This window comes from Lacerta agilis, chromosome 1 (assembly GCF_009819535.1).
Source record: "Lacerta agilis isolate rLacAgi1 chromosome 1, rLacAgi1.pri, whole genome shotgun sequence".
Lineage (NCBI taxonomy): Eukaryota > Metazoa > Chordata > Lepidosauria > Squamata > Lacertidae > Lacerta > Lacerta agilis.
This window is the reverse complement of record NC_046312.1, coordinates 19,874,353-19,901,523: the sequence shown is the minus strand read 5'-3', so window position 1 is coordinate 19,901,523 and position 27,171 is coordinate 19,874,353. Positions and strand designations below refer to the sequence as shown.

Genomic DNA, 27,171 nt, shown 5'->3' with positions numbered 1-27,171 from the left:
CTGTTATGAAACTACGTTTAAACTTTTGGTTCTCTGAAACCGTTATGCTCTTAAAAAAAATAAAGGCTAGCTTTTGTTGCTATAAGTCAGTCGTCAATTTTTGGGTCCAGCGGGTTATAAACTGCTCATGAAGAGGTGAACCCAGGGAAGAGTCCAAACTGTCCTGTGGGGCAGTGTTTTTCAACCACTGTTCCGCGGCACACTAGTGTGCCGCAAGATGTTGCCTGGTGTGCCGTGGGAAAAATTGAAAAATTACTTTATATATAGTCAATATAGGTACAGAGTTAATTTTTTTTAACATTTTCTAATGGTGGTGTGCCTCGTGATTTTTTTCATGAAACAAGTGTGCCTTTGCCCAAAAAAGGTTGAAAAACACTGCTGTGGGGTGTTAGTTTGTGTCTTAGGGGTTTCACTCAGGAGGGGCTAGCGGGCTGAAACATTGTGTATGCCACTGAGTTGCTAAAAGGGTTTAGCAGACTGCTACAGTGAGGGATCTAGAGAGAGAGACCCTGGGCCTGTAGGCAATAAGGTGTTTAACCCCTGAAGCCCAGAACAAGGATTATAAACGGCCGCGGCAGCTGGACAAAGACACTCCGGTTACTAAGATACTCCCGTTTTGTAACTACCAGGGAGTTAACTTCATTGATGGACCTCCGAGGGACAGGTGGGGTGGCTAATTAGTCTGACCTGGAACACCTGAGCAATTAAAAAATAAAAATAAATAAACTTAGTAACAGGGGGAGGGGAGTGTGAAAGGGAGGTTTGTTGCAGTAGGATGAGAACAAAGACTCTTTGAACCTTGTAGAACTGGTTCTTTACAGGAACTAACTTCCCTAGCTACAGGTCTATTATCATTCCAAAGATCAGGTAGAAGAAAGGACAGAAGATTGATAGGAGGAAATGAAGGGTAAACATCCTTGGCCAAATTGACACTACCCAGGCCTCCAGGATTTTAGCATATCTACTTCAAAGGGACAGATGCTATGAGGTTATCAAAGTGATCCATTCTTACCAGCTGGTTGTAAATTAAACAGCAACACTTACCGGTAACTAAAAGAGAGACGTGACTATCCCGTCTCACTGTAATGGAAGGCAAAGGCAGCCAATAGGAAAAGCCAATTTCAGGTCATGTAGAATTGGTCATAAGAAATCATATCTTGAATATAGATCAAGAGGCTCAGTGGGCACCCTAGATGACTTTTCACCTGCCTCAAGCCTCTTTCATAAGAAAGCGAACAACCTGAACAAGAAGCCCAGGCTGTTGTTACCTATCCCTGCTGCCTGTCATGTGCGTTAACAGCTCCCACTGCTCCCTAGCGCCTTAAAAGCGGAAGTGAATGTAAAATGAAGCCTCTGCTGATTCCAATGTGTGAGGAATATTTCAAGCAGCTGTGAAGAGATGAGGCTGGGTACCACTTGTGAAGACTGAAACCAAATCTGCCACCTGAGCAGCCTGGCTTACAGCTCACCCTGCAAAATAGTGTTATACAAGATTGCAGTGGTGTAAATAGGGAACAAACGGTATTTCTTAAAGCTGCAAGAGCCTCTGCCATGTCTTCAATTCTCCAAAGGAGCACAGATCCTAAGTGAGTGCCTGGAATTCCCCTGGAATCTTGCTACTGCTTGGAATCTACCTGTCCAGGGCGGCCCTATGCCCCGCCGCCTGCTCACCAGGTCACCGCGGGAGCAGTGGCGCCGACTTGGATGCACTGCGCATGCCCGGAATTTCCAGGCATGCGCAGTGCATCTGGCCCGGTGCTGCTGCTTCCACGGCGACCAGGCAGGCCGCTGGGCGGGCGGCAGCTTGTGGGCTGCCACGTCCGTGCTGCTTTACAGATGGGGCTGTCCCATGAGCCACTGCTCCTCGGCAGTTTGCTCGGTCACCGCGGGAGCAGCAGGGGTGGGGTGCCGGGTGTTGGGGAGTGGCAGGAGGGGCTGGGGAGTGTCACCCCCTCGTCTGGAACCCGGGGTGCCCTGCCCCCCTGCCCCTCCCTTGCTACACCACTGGATGCAGGGGCCCCAATCACCATATTGTACTGTACAGGATCCAGGAAAACCCAGTGGAACCCTCACTCCAGGGGAGAGTACGCTGTGGACTTGGGAGTACAGGTGACCAGCAATGCAAGTCATGGTCAATATTTGTTCTTCTTGGGTTAGCTTGCCCTGTTTAGTGAACATTTCTCAACAGTGCCCCAACACAGATAAATAGTTGCTCACTGCAAGGAGCTTTCCCTGCTTCTTCCAAGAGACACCTCTGAACGTAAGTATCAAACGTGCCTTTCCCGATGCTGCTATGAGAGAGGTTGGCTTGGAGGGTGCCACGGGGGTGGTCTGTGTGCAAGTGGAGGGGAGCGGAGCAGTGATGAAAAAGGAGGTGGTGGTCAAAAGGGGAGTGGGTTCGAAGGAGGCTGCAGAATAGAAGCAGCTTTAGAAATGGGGAGTTGAAAAGGGTGGCTAGAATTAGCACTGGGTGCGAAGATCGAAGGAGCTAAATGGGGGTCTGTGTGCAAGGGAGAGTTGCAAAAAAGGAGGGAGGTGAAGGCATGGGAATGGGAGTGAAGCTGAAAATTGCGTGGGGGTAACAAAGGGGCTGCAAAATTGGAGGGATGGCTTTGGAATTGGGAGGAAGGGGAAAAGATGGCTTAATAGTTGCAATGTATGGGAGAGGGAAGATCTAGGAGGTTGCCATGGGGGTGGTCTGTGTGCAAGTGGAAATGACAGCAAAGGAAAAGTGAGGAGGAGGCATGGAAATGGGGGCAAAGGTGGAAATGGAGGTGGAAATGGGGAATAGAAGAGAGAAGCAGCTTCGGAAATGGGGTTAGGAAATTATGACATGTTGTTGTTCAGTCGTTCAGTCGTGTCCGACTCTTCGTGACCCCATGGACCAGAGCACGCCAGGCACGCCTATCCTTCACTGCCTCTCGCAGTTTGGCCAAACTCATGTTAGTAGCTTTGAGAACACTGTCCAACCATCTCATCCTCTGTCGTCCCCTTCTCCTTGTGCCCTCCATCTTTCCCAACATCAGGGTCTTTCCCAGGGAGTCTTCTCTTCTCATGAGGTGGCCAAAGTACTAGAGCCTCAACTTCAGGATCTGTCCTTCTAGTGAGCACTCAAATTATGACATAGAATCATAGAATTGGAAGGGACCAACGGGTCAAGCCCCTGCAATGCAGGAATCACAGCTGAATAAGCCCTGGCAGATGGCCACCCAGCCTCTGTTTAAAAACCTCCAGTGAAGGAGATTTCTCCTACTTCTGAGGGAGTCCATTCCGCTGTTGAACAGCTCTTATGGTCAGAAAGTTATTCCTCACGTTTAGTCAGAATCTCCTTTTTTGTCATTTGAATCCACTGGCTCCAGAGCAGCAGAAAACACGCTCCCTCCACTTTCCATATGGCAGACCTTATATATAGCATATATTTGAAGAGGGCGTTCCTATTACCTCTCAGCCTTCTGTTCTCCAGACTAAAATATACCCAACTCTCTCAACTTTTCGTCTTAAGCCTTGGTAGCAAATTAATAACCCAAAACAAGAGTGCAATGTACCACTTAAAACTATATGGCAACAGGCATTTTTTAAAAGTGTGCTGTTGGCAGTAAATAAAACAAAAATAAAGTAAAAGCTGCAGCAGTGAGCTTTTTCAGTAGCTTTTCTTCAGGAAGTGGGCCGGTTGATCAATCAACTATTTAAACTTAATTTTTTTAAAAAAAATTAAATACTTTATTAACTTTATTACATCAGGTACAAAAAAGAAAAAAAGAACAATGAAAGAAAAAAACAATAACCAAAAAAAGAAAATTTAAAAATTACATATTGAGTTCTTCATAAAAAGAAACCACAAAATACATTCAAATAATACATTCCTATATTCCCAATAATTCAGTTTTAAATTAGAAACAATAAACAAAACAAACATAATAATATCCGATTTCAATATTCATATAGATCAGTTTCTGCTAACCTTTAGCAATACTTCTTTCTTCCATTTTTCTGTACATTCTTGTCTAATTCTACTATATGTTACTTCCCCCTCCTTTATGGCTTCAACTTGTCATCGTCCCAGGATATCGATCTATCCCTTCTTTTTTACTACTATGGTGTTCCTTATAGTCCTTCTATCTAATTTTCTTCTATCTTTCCTTTCTAACTTTGGTTCTCAATACAGGGTGTTTAGAAATGGAGGCAACATTTCACATTTCATGGAGCCAAATTATTTCACTTAATTTACTAGCCACCTAATGAGCACCCATTGTTCACTCCCAGTCCCCAGGAGGCTAACGGAATTTGAGCCACACATCCTGATCTTATTGCCTACTACAGTAGCTGGGAGGAGCTACTCAGGAGAATATAAATTTAGAACCAGAATCAGCTCTGGCTGATAAAGTGCCTTAGACATGTGAGTTCAGCAGCACGGCGAAGAGACCAGGGCACCCTACTCTGCCCAATGTAACCCCTAACACTTAATCGGATAACGAAAACAACAACAACAACAACAAACAACAACATAACCAACCAACCATGCATGTAGTGTACGAGAATCCAAGACAGTGGTGGAGAAGGCCTTTGGGGAGGTGGTAGCTAGGTCCCGTTCCCACAAGTTCTCAATTAAGGAGAACATCACTTTAAGGAAGAGGAAGGCATTCCATTAGAAGGGACCCATTCCTTGGGGGGTGCTCATGTAGCCTCTCATGCCAAGGGTACCTCTCCAGTGGGTTGGTGGGGGATTGTGGTAGTTAGGAATATATGTGATGGGCATACAGACTGCAGGAGGACTTGCCTGCCTGGTGAGAGGATTGCAGATGTTGCTTGTTCCCTAGATAGCCTGGTGCCTAGTTGGGAGTAAGCCCCACTTCATTCAATTATACATAGGTAGGATTGTGCTCTGAGTCCTTGAGCTGCCACAAAACTCTTTAGTGGAGGGCCACAGCTTTATTTTACCTCACTCCAACCTTAATAAAGGCTTTAACAAAGATCACTATGCGTCTAACATTCTGCCAAAAGAAAAGAAATCGAGTTTTTAAAAATCCTGCCAGATTTTCTTCACAGACGACTTCCAGAGGAACACAATGTCTCGCCTCCACTTGTGTTTGCTTCTTTCTGGGCTCTGGGCTTTTGCCCAATGTCACCATACCCCTGACCACAAAGAGGACCATGACCACGCCCATTCTCCTCCGGCTGAAGGTGAAAGAGATCTGCCCTCTTTGAAGATAGGCCCAGGAAATGCTGACTTCGCCTTTCGATTCTATCACCACGTTGCTTCGGAGACCGCTAAGAAGAACATTTTCTTTTCCCCTCTGAGCATTTCCACTGCCTTGGCCCTAGTGTCACTGGGAGCTAGAACAACCACGTTGAGTCAGCTTTTGTCAGGACTTGGCTTTAACCAGTCAGATATTACCGAACAGGAAATACATGAGGGTTTCCATCATCTCTTACGTTTACTGAACCGCCCCAATGCTGAACTGCACCTGAGCATTGGGAACGCCCTATTCACAGATGACCAAGTGAAACTCCTGAAAAAGTTCCTAGATGATGCCAAACATTTTTATGAGACGGACGTTCTTCCGACTAACTTCAAGAATCCTGCAGTAGCTGAAAGTCAAATCAATAGCTATATAGAAAATAAAACAAATGGGAAAATAGTTGATGCTGTGAAGGGTCTTGACCCAGACGCTCTAATGGTTATTGTGAACTATATTTACATGAGAGGTAAGTCAGATGGACTTGTGTTATACACGTTTTGCTTCTTAGATGTTCTCAGTTTAAGGTTTAAACTTTAAGCTGTGGTTCAGATTTGTTGGTGCTTTAGTCTGGAGTCATCATCTGCCCATTGTGTGAGAAGAATCTTCTCAGACTTCTCATCACAGAGAAGTTCTTTTAATCAATCAGAAAATTGACCTCCACCATTATTGAAACAAATCAAATATATTGTGAGTACCCTTTTCCTGGAAATGAGATTAAGCAATTGGGAACTAGATTAAGAACTGAGCTATAAAGGCAGGTATCTCAGCACAGTAAGATGCCACTAAAACAGGAGCTTTTATTAAAAGCTCTGAGTGTGAAAATTAATATATTGAAGAATTAAATGACATGTACGCTGTTATTGTTCTTTCCGTAAGCCAATTGGGAAGAACCTTTCAATTCTCTCAGTACAAGAGAAGGAGACTTCCATGTGGATGAGCAAACAACGGTGAAAGTCCCAATGATGAACAAAGACAGCTGGTTTGAGACTTACCGTGATACAATCCTGTCCTGCGAGGTTGTGAAGCTCCCTTACAAGGGCAAAGTTTCAGCATTATTTATTCTTCCTGAACAAGGAAAAATGAAGCAGTTGGAAAATGCTCTTAGCAAAGACGTTTTGTTAAAATGGATGAATTCAACGAAATCACAGTAAGTGTGCATGCTATAGTGGAAAGAGTGTACTATATATTTGTAGGTGTAAATATATTGTTGTGAGTTTGTGGGGTAGTGATAGGCTGTATAATGACCAAATCCCTTGTAGTTCCCCAAACAGGATCAATCGAGCATAGACGTTGCTGAGACAGGAGTGCAAACATGCTAGGAATGTGGAATTGGGAGAGCACATCTTTGATGGGAATTATGTCCTGCCATATGACACCCAAAATCCTCCTGGCACATTTTTTTCCCAAAGCAATACCTCACTAGCCTCTGGTTCCACTTTCAACAGGAGAATACATCTATTCCTTCCAAAGTTTACAATCTCTGGCAACTATGTTATCAAAGGGATCTTAAGAAGAATGAATATTACGGAGGTATTCACAGGTCAAGCAGACCTCTCTGGAATTACTGGGAAGCCTGAGCTGAAGATTTCCAAGGTAGGCTGCTCAAAATGCAACAGGTTGACCTATATTTTCTTGCATCCTCCATTTTTCACCAGAGGTACACTCTTGTCTGAAGGTTCAAATGAACCTAATTTGGGGTACTTGAACCACAACCCCATCTCTCATGGAGAGGAGGAGCCAAAAATATTTACTCTTCCAGCTATGATGATTAAGAGGCACCAAAATCCCATCTCTCTCTCTACTATAGCCTAATGGCATGAGTGGTTCTTGATGACAGTTGAGGTGGGGAGCCCCAATGGAGCTGGTCTCCCAACTGATGGAGAGACCCTTAAGCCCCAGCTCTCTCTCTTCCTTTGATCATGCTCTATGGGGCTGATGGGAGTTGGGATCCAAAAACATCCGGAGGGCCACAGCTTCCCCACCTCTGACGGAGAATTTTCAAGAGCAAATGATTAGGTACCAGTTGCTTTGCAAAGACTGCAGTTAGCATTGGAGAAAGAGGAGAAATCTGATATATTTGCAAGCTTTGTGCAGACAGTATCGTTTATCTCATAACTGCTTTAGTCTGACCTGCTCATGCATTGTAGTTTTTTTTTAAAAAAAATATTCCTGATTCAGCATATGCTGTGTGTATTGCTACAGCATAATTTTAAAGTATATTACTAAATATGTGTTTTATCCAGTTATATAAACTTTTTTATTTGTATGTTTATGTGCTGTCTACTTTTGGAATCCTCGTGTTTATAATATTATAGGAGTAATAGGGTAATATTATATATGATGTATATATGAAAGAAGTGTTAGTATTTTTAGCATAGTCAGCCAGGGACAGGGATCTTCCTTCTCATCAACATTAAGGGAGAGAGACAAGAACTAGGAAAAAATAATTATGGAGAAGATTGATATCAAGATTTTCAGAAAATTCCATCAGTTCCTTGAGGCTGACTGATACAAAAAAAGGATGCTTAGAACTGGTTAGAGGAACCAGATCAATAGGTAATCAGAGTGAGAAATGACCACATGATGTTGTTTCTTAAGACATTCAATGGATTTTTGTTGTATTTCTTTGCAGGCTATTCACAAAGCCTATTTAAAAGTCCACGAGAATGGCACTGAAGCTGCAGCTACTACTGCCATTGAAATTCATCCTCTCTCCCTTCCTCCCGTAATTAAGTTCAATTGCCCCTTTGTGATGCTGATTGTTGACGAGGAAACTGACACCACCATGTTCATGGGAAAAGTCAATAATCCTACTGAGGCATGATTGCTCAACTTGTGTTGCAGCACAGAAAACATGGGGTTTCCAATATGAAGCATGATTGATAAGTTGCTTTTAGGTATCAGAGTGATTACTGTCACATGTTCCCAAACTGAACAAATAAAACACTGATTGAGTTGTCTGCAAAATCCCTTGGCGTTTTTTTTTTTTCACAATTTAAAAAAATATGCTGTTTATTTTAAGTGTGCTCTCTAGCGTTCCCTCCAAGATGATTTAGGGGTGTAGATGCCTGTGCCACTTGAGAGATCAGGTCAACAGTATTTTATTATTATCCCTTGTGCAGGTGTAGTATCCACAAGTAGCCAACAGTTGCAGGGAGAAGGTCAGGTAGCTCAGAATGAGGTGAGGCTTTCAGGAGAGGTTACAAACAATAAAAAAAGGTTTCTTTGACTATGTCCAAAGCAAGAGGAAGAAAAAACAAGTAGTAGGTCCTCAGTGTGGAGAACACAGAGAAATTATATTCGGTGGCAGAGTGAACGCAGAACTGCTCAATGCCTACTTGGCCTCTGTCTTCACTGAAAAGAGAAGCAGTGCTCAACCTGTTGAAATAACAATCCACAGAGGGAGCTGCAGTCTAAGGGGGGAAAGATGGTAAGGGAACTTCAAATGAATTCAAATCTGCAGCGCCTAATGAGCTGCATCCAAGGGCACTAAAGGAGATTGCTGTTGTAATTTAAGAGCCTCTGTCTATAATCTTGGAGAATTCTTGGAGAACAGGTGAGGTCTTTGCAGTCTGGAGGAGAGCAAATGTTTTCCCCATCTTCAAAAGGGGAGGGGGAGAAGACATTACTTCAAGGTCCTAGAATAGAAAATTAAACGACCTGCCTGTGAGCACTTAGAAAAGGATGCTGTGATTATTAAGACCCAGCATGGTTTTCTCAAACAAATATCTGTATATTGTGTCTCTTGTCAAATGTCTTAGGTGTGTGCATTTTACCCTACAGTGCTTTGGCTTCCGTGGATTGCTGTTAAATGCCCCTGCAGGTTCATTGCCTAGTTGCCATCCTTCCCATTTAAAGTATCATAATTCTCCCCCCCCCCACTCTTATCCCTATCGGATGTCAGATACACTGGCAGGTATGGGAGTTTCCCCTCTCTCTGGGAGCTTCTAATAAGGATTAACGAGCCTCTGGCAGGATTATAGTCCGTTTTATTTACAACTACCAAGAGCAGCCCTAGGCCATCCTCTATCAAGATGTCAGTTGCTCACTCTGAATCCCCTCCCCTTCCGCAGCAAGAAGTGCGCCAAAGGCCTGCTCTCCCGCCCCTGTTCTTGCATTGTTCTTTAACCTTTTCAGTCCTCCAAGTTTGAGGGGAGGGAGGGAATTCCCTGCCACTTTCGATTGAAGAATCTCCCAAACACTCCCTCTCTCCTGGTTGCCTAGCTATAATCTCAAAGCTGTCTAACTCTTCCCCCAACTGCGTGGCCTCTAAATCTGCTTCTGGGAATGTTGAAGGAAGATGGGGGATGAATCCTCCCCTACTTTCCCTCTTACAGGCTGAACTGTCTGCAACTGCATTCCTCCATCTTCAGAGTCAGACCAGTCTCTGGCATCCGATTCAGACCAGCCCCTGACATTGGATGATTTTAGGTGAACCAGACACTCTTCACATTAAAAGTAAATGTTCTTATAAGCAAGCCTGGAAGCAAGCTGGTGGTATAATCTAGAGGCAAACCCAGTATTTCCTGGGACTATCTTCAAAGAGGGCGGATCACTTGCCATGGTCTTCCCGGCGTTCAATAGTGATAATGGGATTTAGGATAGTTTAGCTCCCTGGGAATGGGGAGATTTATCAGTGTAGTGGACAATGTACTGCAATTCAGTTGATATTCAAAGGAATATTTGGATAGTGACAATGTTGTATCCAGTAGTACCGCCAAGCTACAGAGCTACTCCTTCCAAGGATGTGCAACACTGCCCAGAACACAAAGCACCTCTGTCTTTTCAGGATTCAACTTCGATTGTGTGACCTGCATTTTTCTGACCCGCATCCACCCATCAGCCAATTCCATCTCTTGCTTCTCTCTGTCACCAGAGAACTAAAGCTGTCTCTCACACACAGAGAGAGACACTTCTCCCCAAAACCAAGGCCTTCCCTTAAGCCATGGAAGTTTTTTTTTTATACTACAGACATGAGTTCCCTCCTTCTCCTTCCTCCCCCTTCCTCCTTGGCCTGCCTTCAGGACCTTTGGAAACAGCACGGTTGGCCTTGTTGATTTGTGCCAGAGTGCCCATCTTAAATAGGACATTCCAACATCCAAACAGAATCCAGGATTGACTTTTGTGTCCAGTGATGTCCCACTTAAAATGGGACAATTGAGGGGGGGTATGAGATTGCCAGGAGAACCCATTGACACGCCCAATTTTATCCTCACTAGAGGGGATAGTACGCTGTAGACTTGGGACTATTGGTGTCCAGCAATGCAAGCCATGGTCAATATTTGTTGTTCTTGGGGTAGTCAGTTCTGCTTAATGAAGGAGACAGTTGCCCAAGATAAATAGCAGCTTACTGCAAGGAGTTTTCCCTGCGTCTTCCCAGATACACCTCTGAACGTACTGTAAGTATCAAATGTGCCTTTCCTGATGCTGCTACAGCAGAGGTTGGCTTGGAGGGTACAATGGGGGTCGTCTGTGTGCAAATGGAGATGTCAGGAAAGGAGAGAAGAGGAGAAGGTATGAAAAAGGAGGTGACAGTGAAAAATGGGTTGAAAAGGAGGCTGCAGAATAGAAGCAGCTTTAGAAATGGGGAGTTGAAAGGGGTGGTTAGAAATAGCATCAGGTAAATCTTGCTTTTGGTCCATGGGGTCATGAAGAGTCGGACACGACTGAACGACTGAACAACAACAACAACAACAAAATCTTGCTTTATTTTACCTTATTCCATTTTGGGTCATTGAGAAAGGTTTTAACCTGTGCTTTTTCTGGAGGTACTCAAGAGCATATAGTACTAGAGCCATTTATTTATTTTTTAATTGTTAGAAGTTTGGAACTTCCTATAGCAACTTCATGATGAGTGTTCATGATGAGAACTGGAATGTTTGTTTCTTTTTTAAAAACAAAAACAAAAACATGGGATTGTTCCTAATATTCCTAATATTTGTTCCTAATATTCTGCCCATAGGGAAAAAGTGGGTTTTTCAGTTTTTTCTGCCAGAAAGGCAGACAAGAGTTGAATAGCTGAAATGCAAACCAGAGCCCTCCGCACAACAGTACCAGAGAAGCTTAAAGAGACCAGTAAGGACGAAAGCAACAAATAAAGATTGTCTGCCATGTTAATATAAAGTAGACATAAACACAATGCCAACATCCTTCATTGTATAGTTGCAATGATAATTTTTGAATGCGACCCCCCCCCCCAACAGAGAACTTCCAGAGGAACACAATGTCTCACAGCTACCTGTGTTTGCTTCTTGCTGGGCTCTGGGCTTTTGCCCACTGTCACCATACTCCTGACCACAAGGAGGACCATGACCATTCTCCTCCTGCTGCTGAAGGTGACAGAGATTTGCCTTCTGTGAAGATAGTCCAAGGAAATGCTGACTTGGCCTTTCGATTCTACCACCACCTTGCTTTGGAGACCGCTGAGAAGAATGTTATCTTTTCCCCTGTGAGCATTTCCGCTGCCTTGGCCATACAGTCACTGGGAGCTAAAAACATCACATTAAGTCAGCTTTTGTCAGGGTTTGGCTTTAACCAGCCAGATATCAGCGAGCAGGAAATACATGAGGGTTTGTGCCATCTATTACATATGCTGAACCTCCCCAGTGCTGAAATCCAACTGAGCATTGGGAATTCCCTATTCACAGATGAACCAAGTGAAACTCATGAAGAAGTTCCTGGATGATGCCAAACATTTTTATGAGGCAGATGTTCTTCCAACTAACTTTATGAATCTTGCAGTAGCTGAAAGTCAAGTCAATAGATATATAAAAACCAAAACCAAAGGGAAATTAGATGATGTTGGCCAGGGTCTTGACCGAGAGGCTCTAATGGTTATTGTGAACTATATTTACATGAGAGGTAAGTCAGATGGACTTGTTTTATACACGTTTTGCTTCTTAGATGTTCTCACTTTAAGGTTTAAACTTTTAAGTTGTGGTTCTAGGTCCAGATTTGTTGGTGGTTTAGTCTGGAGTCATCATCTGCCCATTGTGTGAGCAGTTCCTTAAATCTGTCGGAAAACTGACCTTCACCATTATCAAAAGAAATCAAATATATTGTGATACCCATTTTCTTGAAATGCTCAAGCACTGTCTTTTTCTTCTTCAAAAAACAAACCTTTGATTAACCATATGCAGTGTGTGTGTGTGTACACATACGCTATGTTTCTGCAACATAATTTTGTAAGTATATTACAAGTATATTATATATTTTATAGGGTTGCCATATTTCAAGTAGTAAAAATCTGGTCACAAAAGTTGTTCAGCTTCAGCTTTTTTGAACCTCAAAGTTGTAAAGTTGTTGAGCTTTTTGGGGGGCAACGCTATATTTTATTTTTTATCCAGTTATATAAACTTTTGTATTTATCTTTTTATGTCCTGGCTACTTTTGGAAACCTGAAGTGTATACATGTTTATAATATTATATGAGTAATAAGGTAATATTCTACATGATCTATATCATATGGATCTCAGTGTCCGGACTGAATGATGGGGGTGGAGACGCTCCTTCACCTGTTCCTCGAACCTGCACTGGCACAAAGGAGTCTTTGAGCAGAGTATCTTTGCAGAGTACTGCTTTTATTCTTAAAAGAGTCTTTGTCTGCAAACACGACTAACAGTTATTACACACACCAGCACTACCAGCTTTAACCAAAACAACCAATACTAACATTTCAACCACTTTATATACACAGGTACAATTTGGTGAGAAATAGCATGAGTCATCGCAGGCTGCTGACTCATGCTGACTTTCTTCTTTTTAGTATTAAAGAAACAGCGGCCAATTTTTCTTTTAGCCGTGACAGTTCCCGGGTCACCTTCAAAGGTAGCCCCACATAGAGCGCATTGCAGTAGTCCAAGCTGGAGATAACCAGAGCATGCACCACTCTGGTGAAACAGTCCACGGGCAGGTAGGGTCTCAGCTTGCGTACCAGATGGAGCTGGTAGACAGCTGCCCTGGACACAGAATTAACCTGCGCCTCCATGGACAGCTGTGAGTCCAAAATGACTCCCAGGTTGCGCACCTGGTCCTTCAGGGGCACAGCTACCCCATTCAGGACCAGGGAATCCTCCACACCTGCCCTCCTCCTATCCCCGAAAAACAGTACTTCTGTCTTGTCAGGATTCAACCTCAATCTGTTAGCCACCATCCATCCTCCAACCGCCTCCAGGCACACACACAGGACCTTCACGGCCTTCACTGGTTCTGATTTGAAAGAGAGGTAGAGCTGGGTATCATCTGCATACTGATGAACACCCTGCCCAAACCCCCGGATGCTCTCTCCCAGTGGCTTCATATAGATATTAAAAAGCATGAGGGAGAGGACAGAACCCTGAGGCACCCCAGAAGAAGAAGAAGAAGAAGAAGAAGAAGAAGAAGAAGAAGAAGAAGAAGAAGAAGAGTTTGGATTTGATATCCCGCTTTTCACTACCCGAAGGAGTCTCAAAGCGGCTAACATTCTCCTTTCCCTTCCTCCCCCACAACAAACACTCTGTGAGGTGAGTGAGGCTGAGAGACTTCAAAGAAGTGTGACTAGCCCAAGGTCACCCAGCAGCTGCATGTGGAGGAGTGGAGACGCGAGCCCAGGAGGAAGGAGTGGAACCACTGTATAAGAGTGCCCCCAGCTCCCAACCCCTCTAGCCGGTCCAGAAGGATGTTATGGTCGATGGTGTCAAAGGCCGCTGAAAGATCCAGCAGAACTAGGAAACAGCTCTCACCTTTGTCCCTAGCCCGCCGGAGATCATCGACCAGCGCGACCAAGGCAGTTTCAGTCCCATGATGAGGCCTTGGGAGGGATCCAAATGGTCCGCTTCTTCCAGGCGTGCCTGGAGTTGTTCAGCAACCACCCGCTCAATCACCTTGCCCAAGAATGGTAGATTTGAGACTGGGCGATAGTTGGTCATATTGGCCGGGTCTAAAGATGATTTTTTAAGAAGCGATTTAATGACCGCCTCTTTCAGCGGGTCTAAAGATGTTTTTTTAAGAAGCGGTTTAATGACCGCCTCTTTCAGCGGGTCTGGGAATGCTCCCTCACAGAGGGAAGCATTCATCACCCCGCGGAGCCCATAGCCCAGCCCCTCCCGGCTAGCTTTCATAAGCCAGGATGGGCAAGGATCAAGGAGACAGGTGTTTGGTTTCACTTGTCCAAGCAGCCTGTCCACATTGATCCCATGCAACTGGACTAGACAGGACTCTGGCACTCTCCCGCCCCAGCCCTGCTCCCACGGTAGAGTCTACCTCTTTCCAAATCTGAGCGATTTTATCTGCAAAAAACTTTGCAAACGCATTGCAGGATATCTTGGGGTCCCTACCAGGTCCCGATGACGAAGGTGGTTCCGATAGATTCCGAACCACCTGAAAGAGTCTCCTGCTGCTATTTTCTGCAGATGCAATAGAGGTGGTGAAGAAAGTCTTCTTCGCCGTCGCTATCGCCACTTGGTAGGCTCGACGTTGAGCTCTAACCTGTGTCCGGTTGGATTCAGAATGGGTTTTCTGCCACCGGCGCTCTAGCCGTCTCAACGATTGTTTCATCGCCCTCAGCTCCGAGGAAAACCATGGGGCTGTCTGGGCTCCATGCAACCGGAGAGGGCGCTTCGGAGCCAAACAGTCAATAGCCCTGGTTAACTCCACGTTCCAGCGGGCCACCAGGGAATCAGCTGAAAGTCCATCAAAATGGGATAAAGTATTCCCTACCACTCTCTGGAAACCATTTGGATCCATTAAGTGGCGGGGGCGGACCATCTGAATTGGTCCCACCTCTCTTCAGAGGGGAAGGGTTGCGGAGAAGTCCAATTGCACCAGGAAGTGATCTGACCATGGCACTTCTTTAGTTTCGCTTTTTTTAAATGTCATATCATCAACATCCATAGAGGTGAATACCAGGTCTAAGGCATGTCCTCAGCTATGAGTTGGACCAGACTTATTCAGGGACAGCCCCATGGAGGCCATGCTTTCCACGAAGTCCCGAGCGGCCCCTTGTAAGGTCGTGTCGGCATGGATGTTAAAATCGCCTAGGACGACCAAACTAGGTGACTCCAGGAGAACATCCACCACGACCTGAAGCAGCTTGGGCAGGGAATCCTTGGTGCAGCGGGGAGGTCGGTACACCAAAAGGAATCCTGTACTGCCCCTATTGCCCAAGTTCCAGAACATGCACTCAGAGAACTTCCCAATAGGACGCCTGGTGGAAACTAATGACTTCCTAAAAATCACTGCAACCTCCCCTCCCCGCCCACAAGGCCTGGGTTGCTGTGCGTAAGAGAAACCTGGTGGACAAGCAGCGGCAAGGACAGGCCCATCTGCTTCGTCCAACCAAGTCTCTGTTACACATGCCAGGTCAAGTCCACCATCCACAATCAAGTCATGGATGGCAGTGGTTTTATTCAACATTGACCTGGCATTGCACAGCAGCATCTTCAGGTCATGTGGGTATCCCTTGCTGACTCCAGTATCCGTCCGGTCAGGACCAGACCCGGAGGCAGGGATAGTCCTCAGACAACGACTAAACCTGCCTCCTCAGCAATGACATGGTCTGGTCTTAGCATAACTCCTCCTCCTGCCTGTGATCACTGAGATCGGTTGTCCCAGTGCATCCCCCCCCTGTGGAACCTGCCCCAGCCATTTTGTTGGCCGGGACTCCCTCCCAGGCAGCCCTGACCCCACCCCTTAAGAACAAAATAAAACCTATATAAAAACAGAAAACAAAACACAACAATACAAACCAAAAACTATAAAAATTACAAATAACCAAAATTAAACAAAACCCAAAACCCCACTGAACATCTATCCCACCCCCACAACAAAAGAATTAAAAAAGATGAAAAGGAATAATAATAATAAAAACATTTAAAAACATTTAAAAAAGAGCTTTGCACTGATCTGGGCAGCAACAGCAATGGCAGCAGTCCTTTTGAGGCCAGGTGGTGAGTGGCAGGAACGGGGCCCTAAGGCACAGGAGAGTCCTCCTGGGCAGCAACCAGCAGAAGAGCAGAGGCGGCAGCAGTCCTTTTTGTGGGCTTGTCAGGCCCCGCCCTGGGCCAGGTGGTAACTGGCAGGAATAGAGCCCTAAGGCTGTCTAAACCACTGAGCCTCTTGGGCTTGCCAATCAGAAGGTCGGTGGTTCGAATCTGTCCCAGCTCTGTCCCAGCTCCTGCCAACCTAGCAGTTTTGAAAGCACACCGGTGCAAGTACATAAATAGGTACCACTGCGGTGGAAAGGTAAACAGTGTTTCCGTGTGCTCTGGTTTCCGTCACAGTGATCCATTGCACCAGAAGCGGTTTAGTCATGCTGGCCACATGACCCAGAAAGCTATCTGTGGACAAATGCCGGCTCTCTTGGCCTGAAAGCGAGATGAGTGCACACGAAAGCTCATACCAAGAACAAACTTACCGTATTTTTCGCTCCATAAGACCCACTTTTTCCCTCCTAAAATGTAAGGGGAAATGTCTGTGCATCTTATGGAGCGAATGCATGGTCCCTGGAGCTGAATTGCCTAGGGGCAAAAAGCAGATTGTGCTCTTTTTTTATTTTGCAAAGATAGAAGGGGGTGTTGAAAGGACCCCGCTCAGCAGCTGATCAGCAAGAGATCAGGAGAGAGATAAGAGTCCCGGCTCCCTTTCCAGCCCCGCCCCCTTGCCCAGGCCTCCATTGTTGAATGCAGAGGGAGGCTGTTTGTTTCCCCAGCGACATGTGACTGGCTGATTAGATTATCTGTCTGGAAACTGCAGAAATGGCTGTAGGACTAGAAGCTGCAGAACTGTGAGTTGAACCCCATAAAAACGGGGCTTTTCCTCTTTGAAAAAGAAGCTGCACCACGTTCAGCAGATCCTCAAAAAAGCAGGGCTTTTTCCTTTGCAAAAAAAGCTGCACCACTTTGAGCTGATCCTCAAAAAAACAGGGCTTTCCCCCTTTTCTCCTCTAAAAACTAGGTGTGTCTTATGGAGTGACAAATACAGGAGTTGGTCTCTAAGGTGCTACTCGAAGGAATTATTTTATTTTTTATTTTGTTTTCTCTAGGAAGTTGTTGGAAGCTATCAGCTTTTGAGGATGATCCCACCTTCCTGCAATCAGGGCCAGGGGGCCAGGCAGGAAGCCTAATATGACCAAGAGGCTCAGTGGGCACCCTAGATGACTTTTCACCTGCCTCAAGCCTCTTTCATAAGAAAGCAAACAACCTGAACAAGAAGCCCAGGCTGTTGTTATCCATCCCCGCTGCCCGTCATGTGCATTAACAGCTCCCACTGCTCCCTAGCGCCTTAAAAGCGGAAGTGCATGTAAAATGAAGCTTCTGCTGATTCCAGTGTGTGAGGAATATTTCAAGCAGCTGTGAAGAGATGAGGCTGGGTACCACTTGTGAAGATTGAACCCAAATCTGCCACCTGAGCAGCCTGGCTTACAGCTCACCCTGCAAAATAGTGTTATACAAGATTGCAGTGGTGTAAACAGGGAACAAACCATATTTCTTAAAGCTGCAACAGCCTCTGCCATGTCTTCAATTCTCCAAAGGAGCACAGATCCTAGGTGAGTGCCTGGAACGCCCCCCTGGAATCTTGTTACTGCTTGGAATCTATTCTGCAACAATAGATAAAGAAGCAAAGATACTTCCAGGACAGAGAGATGCAGGGGCCCCAATCACCATATTGTACTGTACAGGATCCAGGAAAACCCAGTGGAACCCTCACTCCAGGGGAGAGTACGCTGTGGACTTGGGAGTACAGGTGACCAGCAATGCATGTCGTGGTCAATATTTGTCCTTCTTGGGTTAGCTTGCCCTGTTTAGCGAACATTTCTCAACAGTGCCCCAACACAGATAAATAGTAGCTCACTGCAAGGAGCTTTCCCTGCTTCTTCCAAGAGACACCTCTGAACGTAAGTATCAAACGTGCCTTTCCCGGTGCTGCTATGACAGAGGATGGCTTGGAGGGTGCCACAGGGGTGGTCTGTGTGCAAGTGGAGGGGAGCGGAGCAGGTATGAAAAAGGAGGTGGTGGTCAAAAGGGGAGTGGGTTCGAAGGAGGCTGCAGAATAGAAGCAGCTTTAGAAATGGGGAGTTGAAAAGGGTGGCTAGAATTAGCACTGGGTGTGAAGATCGAAGGAGCTAAATGGGGGTCTGTGTGCAAGGGAGAGTTGCAAAAAAGGAGGGAAGTGAAGGCATGGGAATGGGAGTGAAGCTGAAAATTGGGTGGGGGTAACAAAGGGGCTGCAAAATAGGAGGGATGGCTTTGGAATTGGGAGGAAGGGGAAAAGATGGCTTAATAGTTGCAATGTATGGGAGAGGGAAGATCTAGGAGGTTGCCATGGGGGTGGTCTGTGTGCAAGTGGAAATGACAGCAAAGGAAAAGTGAGGAGGAGGCATGGAAATGGGGGCAAAGGTGGAAACAGAGGTGCAAATGGGGAATAGAAGAGAGAAGCAGCTTCGGAAATGGGGCTAGGAGATTATGACATAGAATCATAGAATTAGAAGCGACCAACGGGTCAAGCCCCTGCAATGCAGGAATCACAGTTGAATAAGCCCTGGCAGATGGCCACCCAGCCTCTGTTTAAAAACCTCCAGTGAAGGAGATTTCTCCCACTTCTGAGGGAGTCCATTCCGCTGTTGAACAGCTCTTAGGGTCAGAAAGTTATTCCTCACGTTTAGTCAGAATCTCCTTTTTTTGTCATTTGAATCCACTGGCTCCAGAGCAGCAGAAAACACGCTCCCTCCACTTCCCATATGGCAGACCTTCATATATTTGAAGATGGCGTTCCTATTACCTCTCAGCCTTCTGTTCTCCAGACTAAAATATACCCAACTCCCTCAACTCTTCATCATAAGCCTTGGTAGCAAATTAATGACCCAAAACAAGAGTGCAGTGTACCACTTAAAACTATATGGCAACAGGCATTTTTAAAAGTGTGCTGTTGGCAGTAAATAAAACAAAAATAAAGTAAAAGCTGCAGCAGTGAGCCTTTTCAGTAGCTTTTCTTCAGGAAGTGGGCCGGTTGATTAATCAACTATTTAAACTTAATTTACTAGCCACCTAATGAGCACCCATTGTCCACTCCCAGTCCCCAGGAGGCTAACGGAATCTGAGCCACACATCCTGATCTTATTGCCTACTACAGTAGCTGGGAGGAACAACTCAGGAGAATATAAATTTAGAACCAGAATCAGCTCCGGCTGATAAAGTGCCTTAGACATGTGAGTTCAACAGCCAAGCAAGGAGATCAGGGCACACCAATCTACCCAATGAAATCCCAAACTCTTAATCGGATAACGAAAACAACAACAACAACATAACCAACCAACCATGCATGTAGTGTACGAGAAGCCAAGACAGTGGTGGAGAAGGCCTTTGGGGAGGTGGTAGCTAGGTCCCGCTCCCGCTCCCACAACGACAACCCCACTACTGTCAGGGAAAATGAAGTTCTCAATTAAGGAGAACATCACTTTGAGGAAGAGGAAGGCATTCTCTTAGAAGGGACCCATTCCTTGGGGGGTGCTCATGTAGCCTCTCATGCCATGGGTACCTCTCCAGTGGGTTGGTGGGGGATTGTGGTAGTTAGGAATATATGTGATGGGCATACAGACTGCAGGAGGAATTGCCTGCCTGGTGTGAGGATTGCAGATGTTGCTTGTCACCTAGATAGCCTGGTGCCTAGTTGGGAGTAAGCCCCACTTCATTCAATTATACATGGGTAGGATTGTGCTCTGAGTCCTTGTGCTGTCACAAAAGCTGCCACAAAACTCTTTAGTGGAGGGCCACAGCTTTATTTTACCTCACTCCAACCTTAATAAAGGCATTAACAAAGATCACTATGTGTCTAACATTCTGCCAAAAGAAAAGAAAGTGAGTTTTTAAAAATCCTGCCAGAAAGGCATATAAGAGTCGAATGACTCAAAGGCAAGCCATTGCAACGATGAATTTTGAATGTGATTTGTCTTCACAGACGACTTCCAGAGGAACACAATGTCTCGCCTCCACTTCTGTTTGCTTCTTTCTGGGCTCTGGGCTTTTGCCCAATGTCACCATACCCCTGACCACAAAGAGGACCATGACCACGCCCATTCTCCTCCGGCTGAAGGTGAAAGAGATCTGCCCACTTTGAAGATAGGCCCAGGAAATGCTGACTTCGCCTTTCGATTCTACCACCACGTTGCTTCGGAGACCGCTAAGAAGAACATTTTCTTTTCCCCTCTGAGCATTTCCACTGCCTTGGTCCTAGTGTCACTGGGAGCTAGAACAACCACGTTGAGTCAGCTTTTGTCAGGACTTGGCTTTAGCCAGTCAGATATTACCGAACAGGAAATACATGAGGGTTTCCGTCATCTCTTACGTATACTGAACCGCCCCAATGCTGAACTCCACCTGAGCATTGGGAACGCCCTATTCACAGGTGACCAAGTGAAACTCCTGAAAAAGTTCCTGGATGATGCCAAACATTTTTATGACACGGACGTGATTCCGACTAACTTCAAGAATCCTGCAGTAGCTGAAAGTCAAATCAATAGCTATATAGAAAATAAAACAAATGGGAAAATAGTTGATGCTGTCCAGGGTGTTAACCCAGAGGCTCTAATGGTTATTGTGAACTATATTTACATGAGAGGTAAGTCAGATGGACTTATTTTATACATGTTTTGCTTCTTAGATGTTCTCAGTTTAAGGTTTAAAGTTTAAGTTGTGGTTCAGATTTGTTGGCTCTTTAGTCTGGAGTCATCATCTGCCCATTGTGTGAGAAGAATCTTCTCAGACTTCTCATCACAGAGAAGTTCTTTTAATCAATCAGAAAATTGACCTCCACCATTATCAACAAATCAAATATATTGTGAGTACCCTTTCCCTGGAAATGAGATTAAGAAATTGGGAACTAGATTAAGAACAGAGCTATAAAGGCAGGTATCTCAGTACAGTAAGATGCCACTAAAACAGGAGCTTTTATTAAAAGCTCTGAGTGTGAAAATTAATATATTGAAGAATTAAATGACATGTACGCTGTTATTGTTCTTTCCATAAGCCAATTGGGAAAAACCTTTCAATCCTCTCAGTACAAGAGAAGGAGACTTCCATGTGGATGAGCAAACAACGGTGAAAGTCCCAATGATGAACAAAGACAGCTGGTATGAGACTTACCGTGATACAATCCTGTCCTGCGAGGTTGTGAAGCTCCCTTACAAGGGCAAAGTTTCAGCATTATTTATTCTTCCTGACCAAGGAAAAATGAAGCAGTTGGAAAATGCTCTTAGCAAAGACGTTTTGTTTAAATGGATGAATTCAACGCAATCACGGTAAGTGTGCATGCAATAGTGGAAAGTGTAGTATATATTTGTAGGTGTAAATATATTGTTGTGAGTTTGTGGGGTAGTGATAGGCTGTATAATGACCAAATCCTTTGTAGTTCCCCAAACAGGATCAATCGAGCATAGACGTTGCTGAGACAGGAGTGCAAACATGCTAGGAATGTGGAATTGGGAGAGCACATCTTTGATGGGAATTATGTCCTGCCATATGACACCAAAAATCCTCCTGGCACATTTCTCCCCAAAGCAATACCTCACTAGCCTCTGGTTCCTCTTTCAACAGGAGAATAGATTTATTCCTTCCAAAGTTTACAATCTCTGGCAACTATGTTATCAAAGGGATCTTAAGAAGAATGTATATTACGGAGGTATTCACAGATCAAGCAGACCTCTCTGGAATTACTGGGAAGCCTGAGCTGAAGATTTCCAAGGTAGGCTGCTCAAAATTCAACAGGTTGACCTATATTTTCTTGCATCCTCCATTTTCCACCAGAGGTACACTCTTGTCTGAAGGTTCAAATGAACCTAATTTGGGGTACTTGAACCACAATCCCATCTCTCATGGAGAGGAGGAGCCAAAAATATTTGCTCTTCCAGCTATGATGATTAAGAGGCACCAAAATCCCATCTCTCTCTCTCTCTACTATAGCCTAATGGCATGAGTGATTCTTGATGACAGTTGGGGAGGGAGCCGAAATGGAGCTGGTCTCCCAATAGAACTGATGGAGAGACCCTTAAGCCCCAGCTCTCTCTCTTCCTTTGATCATGCTCTCTGAGGCTGATGGGAATTGGCATCCAAAAACATCCGGAGGGCCACAGCTTCCCCACCTCTGACGCAGAATTTTCAAGAGCAAATGATTAGCTACCAGTTGCTTTGCAAAGACTGCATTTAGCATTGGAGAAGGAGGAGAATTTTGATATATTTGCAAGCTTTGTGCAGACAGTATCGTTTATCACATAACTGCTTTAGTCTGACCTGCTCATGCATTGTAGTTGTTTTTGAAAAATATTCCTGATTAACCATATGCTGTGTGTTTTGCTGCAGCATAATTTTAAAGTATATTACTAAATATGTGTTTTATCCAGTTATATAAACTTTTGTATTTATATGTTTATGTGCTGGCTACTTTTGGAAACCTAGTGTTTATAATATTATAGGAGTAATAGGGTAATATTATATATGATGTATATATGAAAGAAGTGTTAGTATTATTAGCATAATCAGCCAGGGACAGGGATCTTCCTTCTCATCAACATTAAGGGAGAGAGACAAGAACTAGGAAAAAATAATTATGGAGAAGATTGACATGAAGATTTTCAGAAAATTCCATCAGTTCCTTGAGGATCACTGATACAAAAAAATGATGCTCAGAACTGGTTAGAGGAACCAGATCAATAGATAATAAGAGTGAGAAATGACCACATGATGTTGTTTCTTAAGACATTCAATGGATTTGTTTGTTTTGAAGGCCTAGATTTTCTCATGATAAAACCGTGAGTCAGACACAATCTTGCACTAATTTTTGTTGTATTTCTTTGCAGGCTATTCACAAAGCTTATTTAAATGTCCACGAGTATGGCACTGAAGCTGCAGCTACTACTGCCATTGAAATTGTTCCTATGTCCCTTCCTCCCATAATTAAGTTCAATCGCCCCTTTCTGATGCTGATTGTTGACGAGGAAACTGGCACCACCATGTTCATGGCAAAAGTCAATAATCCTACTGTGGCATGATTGCTCAACTTGTGTTGCAGCACAGAAAACATGGAGTTTCCAATATGAAGCATGATTGATAAGTTGCTTTTAGGTATCAGAGTGATTACTGTCACATGTTCCCAAACTGAACAAATAAAACACTGATTGAGTTGTCTGCAAAATCATTTGGCGTTTTTCTATCTTTTTTCACAATCTTAAGAAATATGCTGTTTATTTAAGTGTGCTCTCTAGCGTTCCCTCCATGATTATTTAGGGGTGTAAACACCTGTGCCACTTGAGAGATCAGGTCAACAGTATTTTATTATTATCTCTTGTGCAGGTGTAGTATCCACAAGTAGCCAACAGTTGCAGGGAGAAGGTCATGTAGCTCAGAATGAGGTGAGGCTTTCAGGAGAGGTTACAAACAATAAAAAAGGTTTCTTTGACTATGTCCAAAGCAAGAGGAAGAAAAAGCAAGTAGTAGGTCCTCAGTGTGGAGAACACAGAGAAATTATATTCGGTGGCAGAGTGAACGCAGAACTGCTCAATGCATACTTGGCCTCTGTCTTCACTGATAAGAGAAGCAGTGCTCAATCTGTTGAAAAAATAATCCACAGAGGGAGCTGCAGTCTAAGGGGAAAAAGATGTTAAGGGAACTTCAAATGAATTCAAATCTGCAGCGCCTAATGAGCTGCATCCAAGGGCACTAAAGGAGCTTGCTGTTGTAATCTAAGAGCCTCTGTCTATAATCTTGGAGAATTCTTGGAGAACAGGTGAGGTCTTTGCAGTCTGGAGGAGAGCAAATGTTTTCCCCATCTTCAAAAGGGGAGGGGGAGAAGACATTACCAGTGACCTTGACTTCAAGGTCCTAGAATAGAAAATTAAACGATCTGCCTGTGAGCACTTAGGAAAGGATGCTGTGATTACTAAGACCCAGCATGGTTTTCTCAAACAAATATCTGTATATTGTGTCTCTTGTCAAATGTCTTAGGTGTGTGCATTTTACCCTACAGTGCTTTGGCTTCCGTGGATTGCTGTTAAATGCCCCTGCAGGTTCATTGCCTAGTTGCCATCCTTCCCATTTAAAGTATCATAATTCTCCCCCCCCCTTATCCCTATTGGATGTCAGATACGCTGGCAGGTATGGGAGTTTCCCCTCTCTCTGGGAGCTTCCAATAAGGATTAGCAAGCCTCTAGCAGGATTATAGTCCGTTTTATTTACAACTACCAAGAGCAGCCCTGGGCCATCCTCTATCAGGATGTCAGTTGCTCACTCTGAATCCCCTCCCCTTCCGCAGAAAGAAGTGCGCCAAAGGCCTGCTCTCCTGCCCCTGGGCTTGCATTGTTCTTTAACCTTTTCAGTCCTCCAAGTTTGAGGGGAGGGAGGGAATTCTCTGCCACTTTCGATTGAAGAATCTCCCAAACACTCCCTCTCTCCTGGTTGCCTAGCTATAATCTCAAAGCTGTCTAACTCTTCCCCCAACTGCATGGCCTCTAAATCTGCTTCTGGGAATGTTGACGGAAGATGGGGGATGAATCCTCCCCTACTTTCCCTGTTACAAGCTGAACTGTCTGTGACTGCATTCCTCCATCTTCAGAGTCAGACCAGTCTCTGGCATCCGATTCAGACCAGCCCCTGACATTGGATGATTTTAGGTGAACCAGACACTCTTCACATTAAAAGTAAATGTTCTTATAAGCAAGCCTGGAAGCAAGCTGGTGGTATAATCTAGAGGCAAACAAAGTATTTCCTGAGACTATCTTCAAAGAGGGCGGATCATTGCCATAGTCTTCCCGGCGTTCAATAGTGACAATGGGATTTAGGATAGTTTAGCTCCCTGGGAATGGGGAGATTTATCAGTGTAGTGGACAATGTACTGCAATTCAGTTGATATTCAAAGGAATATTTGGATAGTGACAATGTTGTATCCAGTAGTACCGCCAACCTACAGAGCTACTCCTTCCAAGGATGTGCAACACTGCCCAGAACACAAAGCACCTCTGTCTTTTCAGGATTCAACTTCAATTGTGTGACCTGCGTTTTTCTGACCCGCATCCACCCATCAGCCAATTCCATCTCTTGCTTCTCTCTGTCACCAGAGAACTAAAGCTGTCTCTCACACACAGAGAGAGACACTTCTCCCCAAAACCAAGGCCTTCCCTTAAGCCCTTGTGATACCCATTTTCTTGAAATGCTCAAGCACTGTCTTTTTCTTTTTCGAAAAACAAACCTTTGATTAACCATATGCAGTGTGTGTGTGTACACATATGCTTTGTTTCTGCAACATAATTTTGTATGTATATTACAAGTATATTATATATTTTATAGGGTTGCCATATTTCAAGAAGTAAAAATCTGGTCACAAAAGTTGTTCAGCTTCAACTTTTTTGAACCTCGAAGTTGTAAAGTTGTTGAGCTTTTGGGGGGGGGCAACACTATATTTTATTTTTTTATCCAGTTATATAAACTTTTGTATTTATCTTTTATGTCCTGGCTACTTTTGGAAACCTGAAGTGTATACATGTTTATAATATTATATGAGTAATAAGGTAATATTCTACATGATCTACCTATATCATATGAGAGAAGTCTTCATATATTAGCATAATTAGGGTTGCCATATAAAGTAAAATTACTTTTGAGCTTTTTTAAGAAATCCACCTGAATTTTTAAGCTTTTTTGGGGAAAACAACCCCAAAGTACTAGATTCATGTAGGTAGCCATGTTGGTCTGAGGCAGCTGAAATATATTAATGTACACGAAAGCTTATACCAAGAACAAACTTAGTTGGTCTCTAAGGTGCAACTGTACATTTTATATATATCTATATCTATATCTATATCTATATCTATATCTATATCTATATCTATATCTATATCTATATCTATATCTATATATATCAACCCCAAAGTAGTGATTTTAAGTTTTTTGAGCTGTTTCCGATGCTTTTTCCATCGCGTTGCCATGCATCCTGCAAAATTCCCCCCTGACTTATGGCAAGCCTCAGCATAATCAGAAAGGACAGGGATCTTGCTTCTTATCAACATTAAGGGGGAAAGACAAGAACTAGGAAAAAAATATTTGTGGAGAAGATTTACATCAAGATTTTCAGAAAATTTCATCAGTTCCTTGAAGCTGACATACAAAATAGATGATGGTTAGAGATGGTTAGGAGAACTATATCAATAGATAATCAGAAAGAGAAATGATCACAAGATGTTGTTTCTTAAGACATTCAATGGATTTGTCTGTTTTGAAGGAGTAATTTTTCTCATACTAAAACCCCGATTCATCACTATATTATACTAAAGTATTGCTATTCTCCCTACCCCTGGCTATTCAGAAGGCTTATTTAGATGTCCATGACAATGGCACAGAAGCTACTACTCTTATTAAACGTGTTCCCTACTCCATGTCATCTAAACTTGACTTCAGCCACCCCTTTCTGTCGCTGACTGTTGAAAAGGAAACCAGCACCGTCATTTTCATGGCAAAAGTCAAGAATCTTACCGAGGCATGATTCAACAACTTGCGTTGCAGCACAAAAAACATGGGGTTTCCAATATGAGACATGTTTGAAAAGATGCTTTTAGATATCAGTTACTTTACTAGGGTCATTACTATCACATGTTCCGGAACAAATTAAACACTAGTTGAGTTGTATGCATGATCACTTGGTGTTTTTCTTTCTTTCTTCACAGTTACAAATATGCAGTTTATTTAAGGGGAGCGACATGAGTGATTGAGTTACTAAAATGAAGCCAGTGGTTTCCAACCTGGCACCTGTGGGTGCCATGGCATCTGCAAAGGCTTTCACTGGTGGCCCTGGGTAGGAACCCCAGACTGAGCTTTCAAGAAAAGAAATGCTCTTGCCCTCCTGGAAAGAATGCTATGAGGCAAAATGTGCAGGTTCCTTCAGACTAAGGCTGGTGAAAGATATTTCATACCCCAGA

The 27,171-nt window shown here is 44.1% G+C and overlaps 2 protein-coding genes and 1 pseudogene across 2 annotated transcripts; all 3 read left to right on the top strand.

The window, feature by feature from the left end:
• Positions 1-2,241: 2,241 nt before the first annotated feature.
• On the top strand, positions 2,242-8,209 carry LOC117041556 (alpha-1-antitrypsin-like). The gene is made up of 5 exons (XM_033140477.1): positions 2,242-2,260; positions 5,047-5,706; positions 6,117-6,387; positions 6,686-6,833; positions 7,873-8,209. The coding sequence occupies exons 2-5, from the start codon at positions 5,067-5,069 to the stop codon at positions 8,062-8,064; spliced, it is 1,251 nt and encodes a 416-aa protein (XP_032996368.1). The 5' UTR covers positions 2,242-2,260; positions 5,047-5,066; the 3' UTR covers positions 8,065-8,209.
• Positions 8,210-10,615: 2,406 nt separating this feature from the next.
• On the top strand, positions 10,616-12,238 carry LOC117060783 (annotated as a pseudogene).
• A 7,938-nt stretch (positions 12,239-20,176) lies between these two features.
• LOC117041549 (alpha-1-antiproteinase-like) lies at positions 20,177-23,402 on the top strand. The gene is made up of 4 exons (XM_033140464.1): positions 20,177-20,831; positions 21,240-21,510; positions 21,806-21,953; positions 23,065-23,402. Exons 1-4 carry the CDS (start codon positions 20,192-20,194, stop codon positions 23,254-23,256), a joined length of 1,251 nt encoding a protein of 416 aa, XP_032996355.1. The 5' UTR covers positions 20,177-20,191; the 3' UTR covers positions 23,257-23,402.
• Positions 23,403-27,171: the final 3,769 nt, after the last annotated feature.